The 15,721-nt window shown below is 37.3% G+C and overlaps 1 protein-coding gene across 5 annotated transcripts in view; it reads left to right on the forward strand.

Annotated features, from left to right (window-relative positions):
* The window catches only part of POU2F1 (POU class 2 homeobox 1), a 208,015-nt gene that overhangs the window by 93,110 nt on the left and 99,184 nt on the right, over positions 1-15,721 (forward strand). Inside the window, exon 1 of one of the 5 annotated variants that reach the window (XM_011933385.1) lies at positions 12,354-12,613. The exons of the other annotated variants lie outside the window; for them this stretch is intronic. Within the exon in view, the coding sequence (XP_011788775.1) occupies positions 12,586-12,613 (28 nt within the window). The 5' untranslated portion in view covers positions 12,354-12,585. Of the gene's footprint in view, positions 1-12,353; positions 12,614-15,721 lie in introns of those variants that run through there. 5 annotated transcript variants of the gene reach the window in all.

Raw genomic sequence — 15,721 nt, forward strand, 5'->3', positions numbered from 1 at the left:
GGACATACTTGAAACAAATGAAAAAAATATGAAGTCTTTGAGTAAAGAAATAGGACTCAGTAAATACAAAATATAAAGAAAAACTAAATAGAAATTTTTGAACAGATAGCTACAATATCTGGATTAAAACTCACAGTGTAGTCTCACAACAGAATGGAGGAGACAGAGTGAACTGGAAGATAGAACAATAGAAATGACCCAATCTGAACAAGAGAGAGAAAAGAGAACAAATAAGCAATGGACCCTTAGGGACCTTTAGGACTAAAGCAAAAAGATCTACAACAAAAGTTCTAACATTCATCTGAGTACTGGGAGGAGAGGAGAAAGAGGGTGAGGCTGAAAAGTACTTTCAGAACACTAACTGAAAACTCCCCAAATTTGGTAGAAGACATATACCCATATGGATTTAAGAAACTGAGCAAATTTCAAGCAGAAAATTTTCACCAAAAAAAAAAAAAAAATCTCCAAGACACATTTTTAATAAAACTTACATAAACTGGAGACAAAGGAAAAATCTTGAAAACAGAGAGAAATGACATCTTACCTGTGGGAAAAACAATTCCAGGGATAGTGGATTTCTTAGCAGAAACCATGGAGGCCAGGAGGCCAAGGCATAGTATTTTTCAGGTAGAGAGAGAGCTCAAACTCCCCCAAATCTATATCTAGCAAAATATCCTTCAGGAATGAAGAGGAAATCAAGACATTGTTAGGTGAAGGAAAAGAAAGAAAATTTACCTCCAGCAGACCTACCCTAAAAGAATGACTACCATAGTTTATAATGGAACTGAAAAATTCCTGTCGTTTGGTGATGTCTTGATTCTGGCCCTGTGTAGGCCTAGTCTAGTTTGAGTCTTAGTTTTTAACAAAAAAATATTTTAAATAGAAAAAGCTCACAGAAAGGATGTAAAGAAAGAAAATATTTTTGTGCAGCTATATGACATCTTTGTATTTTAAGCTACTATGAGTTATTACAAAAAGTATTTATTTATTTATTTATTTATTTATTTATGGAGACAGAGTCTTGCTCTGTTGCCTAGGCTGGAGTGCAGTGGCGCAATCTTGGCTCACTGCAACCTCCACCTTCTTGGTTCAAGCAGTTACCCTGCACACCAAGCCTGGCTAATTTTTTTCTTGTTTGTGTGTGGTTTTTTTCTTTTTCTTTTTCTTTTTTGAGACGGAGTCTCACTCTGTCGCCCAGACTGGTACGATCTCGGCTCACTGCAACCTCCGTCTGCTGGGTTCAAGCCATTCTCCTGCCTCAGCCTCCTGAGTAACTGGGATTACAGGCGTGCGCCACCACCCCCAGCTAATTTTTGTATTTTTTTTTTTTTTTAAGTGGAGACGAGGTTTCACCATTTTGGTCAGTCCTGACCTCATGATCTGGCCACCTTGGCCTCCCAAAGTGCTGGGATTACAGGTGTGAGCCACTGCACCCTGCCAATTTTTTTTTATTTTTAATTTTTTTTTGGAGATAGAGTCTTGCTCTGTTGCCCAGTCTTGAGTACAGTGGCATAATCTCAGCTCACTGCAACCTCCACCTCCCGGGTTAAGTGATTATCCTGCCTCAGCATCCCAAATAGTGGAATTACAAGCGTGTGCCATCACGCCCAACTAATTTTTGTAGAAAAATTACTAATTTAGTAGAAACGAGGTTTCACCTAGTTTGTTGTTGGCCAGGTGGGTCTCGAACTCCTGACTTCAAGTAATCTACCCGCCTCAGCTTCCCTAAAGTGCCGGGATTACAGGTGTGAGCCACCACACCTGGCTAAAAGTCAAGTATTTTTTTTAATGAGAAGTTTATAAAGTAAATAAGTTACAGTGAGCTAAGGTTAATTTATTATTCAAGAAAGAAAAATTTATTTTTATAAATTGAGTGTAGCCTAAGTGTAAAGGCTTTCTCTAGTTGACACTAGGGTACAGTAATGTCTTAGGCCTTCATTCACATTCACTCACAACCCCCTCACTGGCTCACCCACAGCAATTTCTCGTCCTGCAAGTCCCATTCATGGTAAGTGCCCTATACAGGTATACCATTTTTAATCTTTTATCCTGTATTTTTACTGTATCTTTTCTATGTTTGTATATGTTTAGATATTCAAATACCATTTTAGAAATACTTGTTAGAAATACAAGTACCATTGTGTTGCAATTGCCTACAGTATTCACACTAACATGCTGTATAGATTTGTAGCCTAGGAGCTATAGGCTATGCCGTATAGCCTGGGCATATAGTAGGCTATACCATCTAGTTTTTTGTAAGTATGTTCACACAATGATGAAACCACCAAATGACATATTTCTTAGAACATAGCCCCATTGTTAAACAAAGTATGACTGTATACTTGGTTGTAAATCCAACAAAATATATACAGGATTTGTATGCTGAGAACCACAAAATGCTGATGAGAGAAATCAAGGAGGATACAGAGTAAGAGAGAGATATACTATATTCAGGGATTAGAAGGCGTAACATAGGAAAGATCAGTTCTCCCCAAATTGATATACAGGTTTAATGCAATTTCTGTCAAAATTCTCACATACTTTTTTTCTAGACATGAACAAGATTATTCTAAAATTAATATGGAAATACAAAGGAATTGAAATAGCCTAAAAAATTTTGAAGAAGAGTAAGAGTCAGTTACCCCAATTTCAAGACGTATTATATAGCCACAAGAATGAAGCCTGAGAGTATTGGTGGAGGGATCAACACAGATCAACGGAACGGAGTATCGAACCCAGAAATTGACCCAGAGACATATAGCCAACTTATTTGTGACTAAGGTACAAAAGCAATTCAGTGGTGTAAGGATAGTCTTTTTGACAAATGACTGAAGAAAAAAACGAAACAGGAACTCAACCTAAACCTCACATTAAAAAAAAAAACAAAACAACATCTTCAGGATGCAGGATTTGGTGAACAGTTTTTAAACACGGCACCAAACGTAACAGTCTATAAAAAAATTGATAAATTGGCTCATCAAAATTAAAATAATTTTGCTATGTGCAAACCTCTGTTAAGAGGATGAAAAGACGTGGTCCACAGTGGGAGAAAATATTTGCAAAGAACATATCTGATAAGGGACTCTTGTCTACAATATATAAAGAACTTTCAAAATTGAACCCTAAGGAAACAATTCATTAGAAAATGAAATTTTTGGATTTTTTTAGAACTCCTGTAATCCCAGCACTTTGGGAGGCCGAGGCAGGCAGATCACAAGGTCAGGAGTTCAAGACCAGCCTGGCCAAGATGGTGAACCCTCGTCTCTACTAAAAATACAAAATATTAGCTGCGCATGGTGGCACGCACCCGTAATCCCAGCTACTTGGGAGGCTGAGGCAGAGAATTGCTTGAATCCTGGAGGCAGAGGTTGCAGTGAGCCGAGATTGCGCCACTGCACTCCAGCCTGGGCAACAGAGTGAGACTCCATCTCAGGGAAAAAAAAAAAGAAAACTTCAAAAGAAAGAAATAGACGTGTCACTGAAGAGACTGTATGGATGGCAAATAAGCATATAAAAGGGTGTTCAGTATTACTAGCCACTAGAGAAATGCAAATTAAGATCACCATAAGCTGTCACTGCACACCTACTGGAACAGCTAAAATAAAAAATAGTCACAATACCAAATGCTAGTAGATTTGGAGAAGCAGATCTCTCTTACATTGTCTGTGGTAATGTAAAGTGGTATAGGTATTCTGAAAAATATCTGACAATTTCTTCAAAAATGAAACAGTTCAGGCATGGTAGTTCCTGCCTGTAATCCCAATACTTAGGAAGTCTGAGGTGGGAGGATGACTTGAGCCTAGGAGACCCAGACCATCCTGGGCAACACAGGGAGACCCTGTCTCTACAAAAATAAAAATAAGCCGGGCATTGTGGTGTGCACCTATGATCCCAGCTACCTGGGAGGTTGAGGTGGGAGGATTGCTTGAGCTTGGGAGGTTGAGGCTGTAGTAAGCTGTGATTACACCGCTGAAGTCCAGCCTGGGTAACAAAAGTGAGACCCTGTCTCCAAACAACAACAATAACAAAATCCCTAAACCTAATACACATAGAGTTTGAATATTTGTCCCCGCCCAGCTCTCGTGTCAAATTGTAATCTCCAGTGTTGGAGGTGGGGCCTGGTGGGAAATGTTTGGATTATGGGGGTGGATCCCTCATAGCTTAGTGCGGTCTTCTTGATAGTGAGTTCTCACGGGATCTGGTCATTTTAAAGTGTGTGGCAACCCCCCTCCGCAATCTCTGTCTCTCTTGCTCCTGCTTTTGCTGTATGGCATGCCTGCTCCTGCCTTCACCTTCTACCGTGATTATAAGCCTCCTGAGGTCTCCTCAAAAGCAGATGCTGCTATGCTTCCTATACAGCCTGCAGAACCTGAGCCAATTAAACCTCTTTTCTTATACATTACCCAGCCTCAGGCATTTCTTTATAGCAATGCAAGAATGGCCTAATACATACATACACCCTCTGCGCTAGCAGTCTCACTTCTGTGCATTTATCGCAGAGAAATAAAAAATTATGTTCACATAAAAATATGTATACAGATGTGCTTTACATATTATATGTAAGAGTCCTGTATCAGAAGTGTGCTTTGTAAATATTTTCCCTCAGTGTGGACTTGTCATCCTCTGTACATCCTATGTACGAATGTTTATAGCAGATTTATTTTAATAGCCTAAAACTTAGAAACAGCCAAAAAGTCCCTCAATAAGTAAATGCCGAGCAAACAGTGGGGTATTGTTGAGCGTGGTACCTCATGCCTGTAATCCCAGCTACTTGGGGGACAGAGTGGGATGATGGCTTGTTCAAGACCAGCCTGGGCAACATAGTGAGAACTTGTCTCTAAAAAAAAAAAAATTTTTTTTTTTTTTAGTTAGCCAGGTGTGGTGACGTACTGGTAGTCCCAGCTACTTGGGAGGCTAAGGCGGGATGATCAATTGAACCCAGGAGTTCGAGGCTGCAGTGAACTATGATTACAACACAGCACTCCAGTCTGGGCAACAGAGAGATACCCCATCTCTTAAAAATAAATAAATAAATAAACCCTGAAATTAAAAAACAAACTACGGGACATCTGTACCATGGAATACTTAATATTTAGCAAGAAAAAGGAGTAACTATTGATACACACAAAAGCTTGGTTGGATCTCAAAGGCATACATAATGCCGAGTAAAAAATGCCAATCTCAAATGGTCATGTTGCTGTATGTTTCCACTTGTATAACATTACCAAAATGACCAGCTATAAAGGTAGATAGCAGATTAGTGATTGTCAGGGATTAGAAATAGCCCGAGGGATAGGAGTTGGTGTGACTGTCATGGGGTAGCAGGACAGAATTCTGTGTGATGAAATAGTTCTGTATCTTGATTGCAATGATAGTTACAGGAACCTGCACATGTGACCTTAAAATGATGTAGAAGTATACTTTATATGAAGATCAGTTGTTTGGATTTAATGTAATAGTATAGTTACATAAGACGTAACCAATGGAGAAATTAATGAATGGTATATGGGATCCATCTTTGAAGATTCCTTTGCATTTCTAATAATTTCAAAATAAAAAGTTAAAAGCAAAAGAGAGGGATATAATAATTGCTATAGGATTTCAGAGGAGGAAATAGTTCCTTAATAACTAGGAGAATGAGGGAAGACCTGAGGCCATAGCTTTTGAATAGTTTTTATAGGATAGGTAGACTTTTCATGAAACAATACAGGGAAAAGAAAGGTATTTTAGACAGATTGAGGTTAATAAATGTTTATGGAATGACTACCACTATATTGTTATTAAGAAATGTTAATAACATCTGATTAGGCTGAAGAAAACTTTAATTAATTGAGTGTATCTTTAGATTTTATATCTGATACAGAACTCTGGGATATTTGTTACCCTTGTGTTGTCACACAGATTCTGGAAACCTGAGTGTAACAGATAGAGAGAAAACATAAATTACCAGTATCAGAAATTAAATGGAACAGTTCAAAAAATGGATGGAAATAATAAAAACTGCCTGGGTTTTAAGCAAAACAAGGCTTATTTTTTCATGGATTTAAGAAATTGAATCAGAGAAGTCGTCACATTTTATTTGTTGAAATAGGAGAACTCTAATATTATTTTTATTTTTTGAGATGAAGTCTCACTCTGTCACCCAGGCTGGAGTGCAGTGGCACGGTCTAGGCTCACTGCGACTTCCGCCTCTTGGGTTCAAGCAGTTCTTGTGCCTCAGCCTCCTGAGTAGCTGGAACTATGGGTGCACACCACCACAGCTGACTAAATTTTTGTATATTTAGTAGAGATAGGGTTTTACCATGTTGGCCCGCCTGGTCTTGAACTGCTGACCTCAGGTGATCCTCCTGCCTTCGCCTCTCAAAGTGCTGGGATTAGAGGCATGAGCCACCATGCCTGGCTAGAACTCTAATATTAGACAACAATGTCAAGACAACTTACTACGTAGGCCTATGTTAAAACTCCATAGTGACCTATTCTTTTTCTCCCTGGAATGTTCATAGTTTGTAATTACACATTTTGGTGATTGCTTAATATTTCTATTATTCAATTACAAGCTTTCTGAAGCTTGTCCTTGCCGAGACCAGTGGAGACCCTAACCCAGCAGCACTAGAGGAATTAAAGACACACACACAGAAATACAGAGTGTGGAGTGGGAATCAGGGGGCTGACAGCCTTCAGAGCTAAGAACCACGAACAGAGTTTTACCCACATATTTGTTGACAGCAAGCCAGTGATAAGCATTGTTTCTATAGATTATAGATTAACTAAAACAAAGGGATGGGAAACAAAGGGATGGGCTCTGGCTAGTTATCTGCAGCAGGAACATGTCCTTAAGGCACAGATCGCTCATACTATTGTTTTTGGTTCAGGAACACTTAAGCGGTTTTCCGCTCTGGGTGAGCCAAGTGTTCCTTGCCCTCATTCTGGTAAACCAGCAACCTTCAGCGTGGGTGTCACAGCCATCAAGAGCATGTCACAGTGCTGCAGAAATTTTGTTTATGGCCATTTTTGGGGCCTGTTTATGGCCAGATTTGGGGACCTGTTACCAACACATTCTTGTCTTCCCAATTCCTATCCCTGTGCCTGAAAGCACTTAGTAAATACTTGTTGAATCTATTAATGGTCGAAATCAATGACTTGGCAAAACACTTTAGAATGAAAGAAAGACAGTCATGGAAGTAAAGCAACAGTATGGTAGGATAAGATCATGTAGGATAGGCTAGACAGATAAGTTTAGTGAAATGGTAAAACTTTAATAGAGCTACACAAAGATTTAAGCTTTTACAACCAAGAAATTCAGGATTGGATTTTGTAATAGGTTTAAAGAATGCCAGATTGTTAGAGTGAACAGTAGATGAGCTATGTATATAGGTGTAAAAATGTAATATAGCACAGGTTAAAAGAGACCAGAAACATGTCATCCTGCTTTCCACTAGTGTGGTAGCTTTCTCAGTGAACCACCACTTAAATGACTTGATGAGATTAACTGACAGCCCATTCCTGTTTGAAGCACTGTCTGATTTCCTGTAGCATGCTGAAGACTTACTTCATGGGATGTCTACCAGTTGAGTTGTAAAGTTACCAAAAACCATTTACTTGTTTGTACTCCCAATACTGTTCATGCTAGTTGTACTAATTTTAATCACATTTATTTATTTATTATTTATTATTATTATTTGGGATCCAAGCTCAAAGGAAAGGCTTTGGCCCCCAAAATTGGTGAATGAATGCATATTTGTATGCATTGGGTTAAAATACAATGATTATGTATATGTGTTTATGATATTTAGGTTGACCATTTTGCTCAATCAGCCAACCAACTACTGATTGGAGTCTCGTGGGATAAGAATTTTTACCCATTTTATTTTATTTGTCTTCCTCTCATGCCTCCGTAGTGTGCCTGAGTCCCCAACCCCCACCATACCTTGGCTCTCTGTTTAGTAGCTATGTGACCCTAAGGGTCATTAACTAGGCCTCAGTTTACTTTTTATGAAGATTGTCCTTCAGATTGCTTGTTATGAATAGCCACGTTGATAAAGTACAGTTCTTTCATGGTATCTACCCATCTAGATTTTTAGTAAATGATAGAAATTGCATTAAGTATTTTAAAAGATTTTTTTTGCGGGGGGAGGGGACACTGAGAGCCCCATAATGTAACCTTAGAGGGTATCATTTACATAGTCTGTGATGTAGTTGACAAGAATGGTGGCAGTGCCAATACCTGTCACTTGATTCTGAGTCTAAAATTTTCAAATCCTGGAATGTTCTTTCATATTTGGTGGACATTAGTAAAATGATTTTAGGCTGTACATGTGTGATGGGTTTTTTGGACTTTTTTTGTAAATAATTATTGATAATATTTGAGGTACTAAGTATTTTTATTACTGAGTGTTGAAATATCATTGTTTTCTGTAAGTTAATAGGATGCTAAATTATTGGTAGATTGGAAAAGAGACAAAGGTTGGAAAGGATAATGGTGTACTGTTGAGATTGCCTGGGGTGAAACCTATGAAACTAAAAGATACAGACACCCCCCATGATACAGAAGGAGGTAACAGGGAATAATTGTTGAGTCAGACATTTCTACTTGTTCAACTAGGTATACGGTTAGTACAGAATAGAGGGTACAAATGGCTATTCATATAGAACATGACCAGGCTGAGTGTTAATGATTTATTTAGTAAGGTAGATTATAGGCCAGTCTCAGTTCACTCTCACATAAAAAGTGTGTTTTAAAACACTAGTTTGTGATTTAGTTGTCATTGCCCTCAATTTCATTTCTAATGATACCTACACTGGCCCATAAGATCATGAGTGTAAAAATATTTTAATACTAGTAGTGTTGGCTGGGCATGGTGGCTCACGCCTGTCATCCCGGCACTTTGGGAGGCCGAGGTGGGTGAATCATGAGGTGAGGAGTTTGAGACCAGCCTGGCTAACGTGGTGAAACCCCGTCTCTACTAAAAATATAAACATTAGCCTGACTTGGTGGCAGGCACCTGTAATCCCAGCTACTTGGGAGGCTGAGGCAGGAGAATTGCTTGAAACCAGAAGGCTGAGGTTGCAGTAAACCGAGATTGCACCACTGCATTCTAGCACGGGCAAAAGAGCGAAACTCCATCTCAAAAAAAAAACAAAACTACCAGTTTCTGGGTCCTGGAAGAGCATTTGTCCCCTCTTTTAGGGGGAAAAAAAAAAAAGCCTACATTTTAGGCATAGTTGTGAAATACATGAATTTGAATTTGCCCTTTCAGCTCCTTTTTATACTTCTATATGTTACTACTATTTCCTATTATTACTACCTTCTATGAACCCTTTACCCCCATTACTCCACCCCCAATCCAGGTCCTCTAAATATCAGTTATTTTATTATTTATTGGCCTCTTCTCTAGTAGAAACAACCATTGCCTCACTAATCAACTCCTGAACTAGGTGTTAAATGAAAGCAGTGGGATTGGATTAATTCATGCTCAAGTGTGAATGACCGACAATCCCACAAACCTCTTAAAAATAGTTTTCCTTTGTACAAAGGGTGTTCTTTCTAGGTTAAGTTTTAATCTAATTGATTCTTTGCTATTATTTCAGGCAGATGACCAAGTGAAACAGACATTTCAACTTTGTGGGAAAAGCTGTTATTTTCTTCTTTTGGACATAAATGTGCCATGGTTGGGGAGTACAGGCAAGAGATGGTGGCCATCCCTCTCCCAATCCATCTATGGAGGATTGGACAAACTCCTGGTGTTTAAACTTCCCCTCTAAAATTAGTAAGGTACTTAGATCAAGAGTGGCAGAAAGAGACTTTTCTCGCCTTTCCTTCCCACTTTAGCAAAGTGAGCTTTTTTGTCTGGGTGAGCTTTGCAGTAGAGGGGAAGGGGGTCCCACTCTAGAAAGTATCCTGTGTGGGCTGGTAAACTATAGCCTCCCTGCTACAGGTCTTGTGGGCCTCTCTTAGCCTGAGGGGGAGGCTGTTTCACTAAGAAGGTGCCGCTCCTGTTGGGTACAGACACACTCCTTTGTCAGCAATGATTGTTTGGCTCCAAGTCATCCTTAGCTAATATATGAAAGACCACACTGGCACTAGAAAGGTAGTTTAAAGATGTTATTACATAAAGTAGAAAAGAGCAGATGGTAAGTTGCAGAAATGTCCCATAATAAATGCAAACAGTAAATTTAAAATTTTGTAAAGGCAGAAGAGGAGGGAAATAAACATTTATTGATCTCCTGTAATCTAGTCACATTCACCACTGCTTTTCATCTTTTCTCACCAAGGAGAATTTGTATAATCCAACATATTCTACCTTAAAAACTCATTTGAAATTTGTGTTCTCTTCTATAATGTATTCTTATTTTAATACAAAGTGCTGCGAAATATTAAATAAGATTGATGCTTTCAAAAGATGTACCATGTTTATCCAATGATTTGATGTCTGCCCTGGCACAACTGCATCACGTTCCTCCAGTCCACGCTCTTGTCTGAGAAGCATGAAAAATTTATCTCACAATAACCTCATGAAAGGGATATCATCATTTTATAGATGAGAAAATTAAGGCTGGAAGAGGGAAGGAACTTAAACAGGTATTACAGGTACTAAATGGCCGTGTTAAGTTTCTCCCCCAAAGTCTCTCCTCTGAAGCATTTTGTGATTCTGTAAAACAGTAAAACTGGTAATGCAGAGTGCTGATCCAAAAGTTTAAGGTTTTTGGTCCTCTACTGACTTGCAAGGGAATCTTTTTAAAGGCTCCTTATTAAAATCTGTCTTTCATTTCCTCATACGCATGTTGAGTTTAATTTCAACCTTAATGTTGGGAAAAGGTGCATACATATTTTTAAAATCAGGCATTTGATATTCTTGAAGACTAGTTCTAAATAAAAGCAGTTATTAATGGGATGACACCTTTGAGAACTCTCCGCAAATCGAGTGCACTCCTCTGTGTATCTGTACACACCTGACTTGTAAACACACTGTCTTTGCCACCATTTACTGGTTTCTTCACTACACTGAAAACAAACCATTCAGTCTGCTGCTTTACCACCTCCCAGCAATTCCCTACATGTGTAACTCATCCATAATGCATAGGAATAGCCAAGAGCATAGATTCTGATGTCAGAAAATTCTAGTTTTAAATCCTGACTCCGAATTACTGGTGTGACATTGGATATAGTGTTTTAGTTCTCTGTGCCTCAGTTTTCTTACTTTAATAATATTTAAGGAAAGAAAGGGGTGATAATGCTTATTACTCCATGGAGGTTTTATAAATCTTCTCCTAAATTGTCTGTGATGATTAGACTGTTGTCATTGTAATACCTGAAAAATTTTGGGTTGATGACTTACCTTGTAAATGTACAAGGTACAAATGTACAAACATATAGTTTAGTAAGGATTATATATATGTGTGTATGTTCATTAAGTGAAATTTATTTCAGAATACCAAGTAATTCCACAATTAACATGGTCCACCCTTTGACAATGGAGATTCTAAGTAACAAACTGTCTTCTTTGTACTTGAGATTTATTTCATGGGGGAAGGATACTGCATAGTATGTAGCATTCAGCTAATCTATTATGCTAATTTGGTAGTATAGAAAGATTTGTAGATAATGAATTTCTATACTCTTTAAGCTACACACCTTGCACTGCTTCTGGTTTTACTGTTGCCGTGTCTTAAAGTGGGACTTTCTCTTGACGGAAGTGTGTTAAGAATTGGAAAATTCCCTATCAGTAGACTAGCACCATCTTGACAGCCTTGTGTTCTGCTTCTACCTTGCTAATTGTTTCCTTGGGATTATTTGGATTGTGTAGAAAGCATTTTGCAAATCCTCTTATTACTGAAGTCATTGTTGCCAGCAGGAATAAGATTAAAGGTGCTTAAGTCTGTAGAGTTGTTTCTAATTTGTACGTGTCATTTCAGTGGCATTTTAACAGAACTCTGTCTCCTGTATCTCTCTTCTCCCCCGGTACTATCTCCAGTTAGGTCCAAGAAGCCAGGCCATTGGAAGAAGCCTCATTTTATCCTCCTAATTATTATGCTGGCACTCAGGAGATAATTTTTCCCTTCATGCACTGCCAATTAATATGCAAATAACCTGATAAATATTTATGCAGTGATTTGAATTATGCAGGGAGTGCTTTCAGTATATTCTGTAAATGAATTGTTCATGGACTTCAAAGTGCTGGCTGCTGTGCTAACGAGGAGAGATTTGCATAAGGCCCTAATCACGCGCATACTGATTAAGCTTCATTATGGAAACTGCCAGCTGCAATCTTTGTTTCTATTTTATTACAAAAAGAGGAACTTTTTCATGCTTCAGTTGCCTTGACAATGTCAGTCCTAGCTGGTAGGAGAGACTAAAACTCCTCTGAGCAACTGAAGTTTCCTTATTCAGTTGAAGATTGCTATGGTGTAACAGAAGTTGTATTTTGCTTTTCCCCTTAATCCACTTTCCACCCTACCCAACCCCCCTTTTTTCTTAAGAACATAGTGTAGATTTGTTAGAAATAGTAGTACCTTCTTCTCCACCCCAAACTGCTACCTGTTTCTTCCTTGTTTGGACTCTCTGCTCCTCTAGAAGATTTCACAGCAATGCTGGACTGCAGTGACTATATTCTAGGTGGGTACCAGCACAGTTCTTTTCTTAGAAGCTTTAATATGGAAATAGCATGTGTCGGGTTGACTATGCATAAATGCTTAATCGCATATGCAGCCTATGTGGGGGGAGGGGGAGAGTTGGACTGAGCAGGGAAGGAGGAAAGCATTTGCAAAGCACAAGCTTACTTGAATTTGCAGTAGGTCCCTCCTTGTGACTAGCTCTTCTGGTTCAGAGGGTATTATTAGTAAATACAGTGAATTTAGAGTTCAGCTTGAATGAATATTTTTGCTTTTTGGAAATTCCTATCGAGAACATTTCATGTAGTTATAAAAACATCTTAAATCTGAAACAAGGCATAACTATACATAGATATTAATATTAACATATTAATAAAAATATTTTCCATACCTAATGAGAACATCTTATACAAAAACCAAAATGCTCAGTGAAAAATAAGGTTGAGTCACAGTGCAGAATAGTTTTCATAAATGTTAATAAAGAGGGTAATTTATACCCTCTTTAAATTAGTTCTTTTGATCGATTTCCAGATTTTAGAAACTATTAACTGTTCTCAGATTTTTGCTGGGATTCATTCTCTTTTTAATTTTTTAAAAATAAACTATATACTCTAGATAACTGCAATTTTAAATGTTGGAAAACCTTTTTGGAGTTTTCTCTATAGAACAGCAAGGCTTTTGGAGTGGAAGATGTCCAGCTTCAATTTACTAAAACCATCTTTGGTGATGGAGATTTCAAATAAATGAGGGCACTTTGATTTTTAGATATATGGTGGCTAATGGTGGTCGTATTTTGTGTGGAGTTCTGTCTGTTGACATGCAGAATTATTGAGACTTTTTTTAGTTACTCTAATCACCTGGAAAGTTAAAATGATACGAACTCCAGGACGTGGATATCTTATATTTGAAACTTTTGCAAATGACTTTTTTCCTATATTGTCATTTTCTGCACTTGAAAATTGAAGCTGCTTCTGTCACCTTCATAGCTGCCAAAGATAAAGTCAAATGATACTTCTGAAAATGTTTGAATTCTAGTGCAGAAGGCATGGCCTAAACCCAGAGTAGCAGTATCTGCCCAGCACAGTAAAAGCCACTATGTAAGGTCTGAGTGACAGAAACAACAAATTTATGTCAGGAATTCAGTCTCGTATTTACTCTTTGACATTTACTTAGTTGGGAATTCAAAAAAGGAAAGAAAAATACCTTTTTGAAATATTTTTAACATTTCATTTTAGAATTAGAAATTACATCTCTTACTTTCAGTTAATAGTAAATATTATTTAAACAGTCTTTCCATTGTTGTGCAATTCTATTTTTGTGTGTACGTGAAGTAATGTTTTATTTTTGTGTATATGTGAGATAATTTTGTTAAATGCTTTTGAAGCTCTTGACAGTTCAGTAGAAGAATCTGAGAAGATTCATTTAAAACACATAATCTTTATTATCTGTGACATAATCTTTAATTTATAGATGGGAAAATCAGAATATGAATTATACGAGGTCAGGCTCATGACTTGTTAAGAATTATGCTTCTTTATTTCTGCAGTACCTATATATGTGAGAAAACTGTTAACTCCTTTTATGAATGTTAACTGATTGATCATTTTTTCCACTTTCCTTTAAAATTCATTTAAAGGAAGCATTGAGCAGTATGGATGCTAGTGGTATATTCTGTTACGTTTGTTGTGATCTCTGTTGACTTTCATGAGATTTTGGTTGTCATTCAGAAAGCTGATTTTTCACTAAGTTGTACACCTGTTCCTTTCAAACCTTAGTATGCTTTCAGATGATATTTAAATTTCTCTGGACAGTGAGGAGAAGGAAGTTGTAGAACTGCCCTCATTTATGACCACAAACATATGAATTTTAACCCTTTGAACATCAGAAGACCAAACCAAAGTTATGACAGAACTGCCTTAGCCCATAAGACAAGCATCAGTTGCAGAAACTTACTGTATTAGAAAAGCTATTACACATCTTCTTGTTGGAAATGAAACTTATAAAAGAAAGACTCCTGCTTTTTTTCCTCATCTATTGTGCATGGGGATAATTCCACTGTGAAGAACATGGTTGAGAATTCTATCTAGTGATTGTTTTGATTTCCTAGTTAGATGTTTAAGCAGATGACAAAATGTGCTCTTTGGACAAAAACACAATATAGTTTAAACATTTGTTCTCTGTTAATAACTAAAGTTAAATGATTCTTAACTTATTTAACCACTAAATAAGTTAATGGGGGGAAAGGCAGAACTTATTTGACAGTAAACTTGTTTGATTATAAATATTCTAAGTTTGAGTTTACAGTAGTAGAATAAGAGATACATTTATGTATATTCTGTTTCTTACCCTTTCAAAGAGTTAGAAGGAAAGCAGAGTTCTCTTCTCTTCTCTTAATGTATTTTCTGGAATACCTAATATTGCTTGATGAAAACTTTTTACTGTGGAAATAAACCTTCTTTAAATAGATAACCCAGAAATGATAAACTCAAATTAGCAGTTTCATTTAGGATATTGAGGTAGTATTACTTTAAGTGGGTGTGGTTGTGTTGCAGTTTTGAAATTATTAGATATATCTGTTATACCTTATGGTACAACTTCTTGGGCAGGTTTATAGTTGAGGTATGAATTTAATATGTTCTCACTTTGACTTGTTTAGTTTGGTTGGGGAGGGGAGTAAATTTGGAGATAATTTATCTTAGACGTGTTTTCTTTTAGTTCATAGGTTGAGTTATTGTCCCATCTATTATCAAGATTACCAGTGGGTTGTTTTAGTTATAATGAATGAATATCATTGCATATAGAAAAAGATACTTTATTTGGGAATAACATTTTATTTTGTGAGGTGCTTCCCCCCTTTCCAGTTTTACTTCATGTTACAAAGCATTTATTTCTTTTACATATCAGACTTTCTAATTTTTTTCAGGTTACAATTTTGCTGTCTTTCTTTAAAGAATCTTAAAATTCTTTAAAAGGAGTTTATTTGTGAATCCCTTCAGGGTCTGGGGAATTTTGAATTTCTTCCAGATAACCTTTTATTACAATTTCTAGTATTTTAGCCAGACATGTATACACTGGGTCTTCTTAAACTATATGACTATAACATTAGTTAACC

The sequence above is a fragment of the Colobus angolensis genome, unplaced genomic scaffold (genome assembly GCF_000951035.1).
Source record: "Colobus angolensis palliatus isolate OR3802 unplaced genomic scaffold, Cang.pa_1.0 Scaffold126, whole genome shotgun sequence".
In the NCBI taxonomy this organism is placed as follows: Eukaryota; Metazoa; Chordata; class Mammalia; order Primates; family Cercopithecidae; genus Colobus; species Colobus angolensis.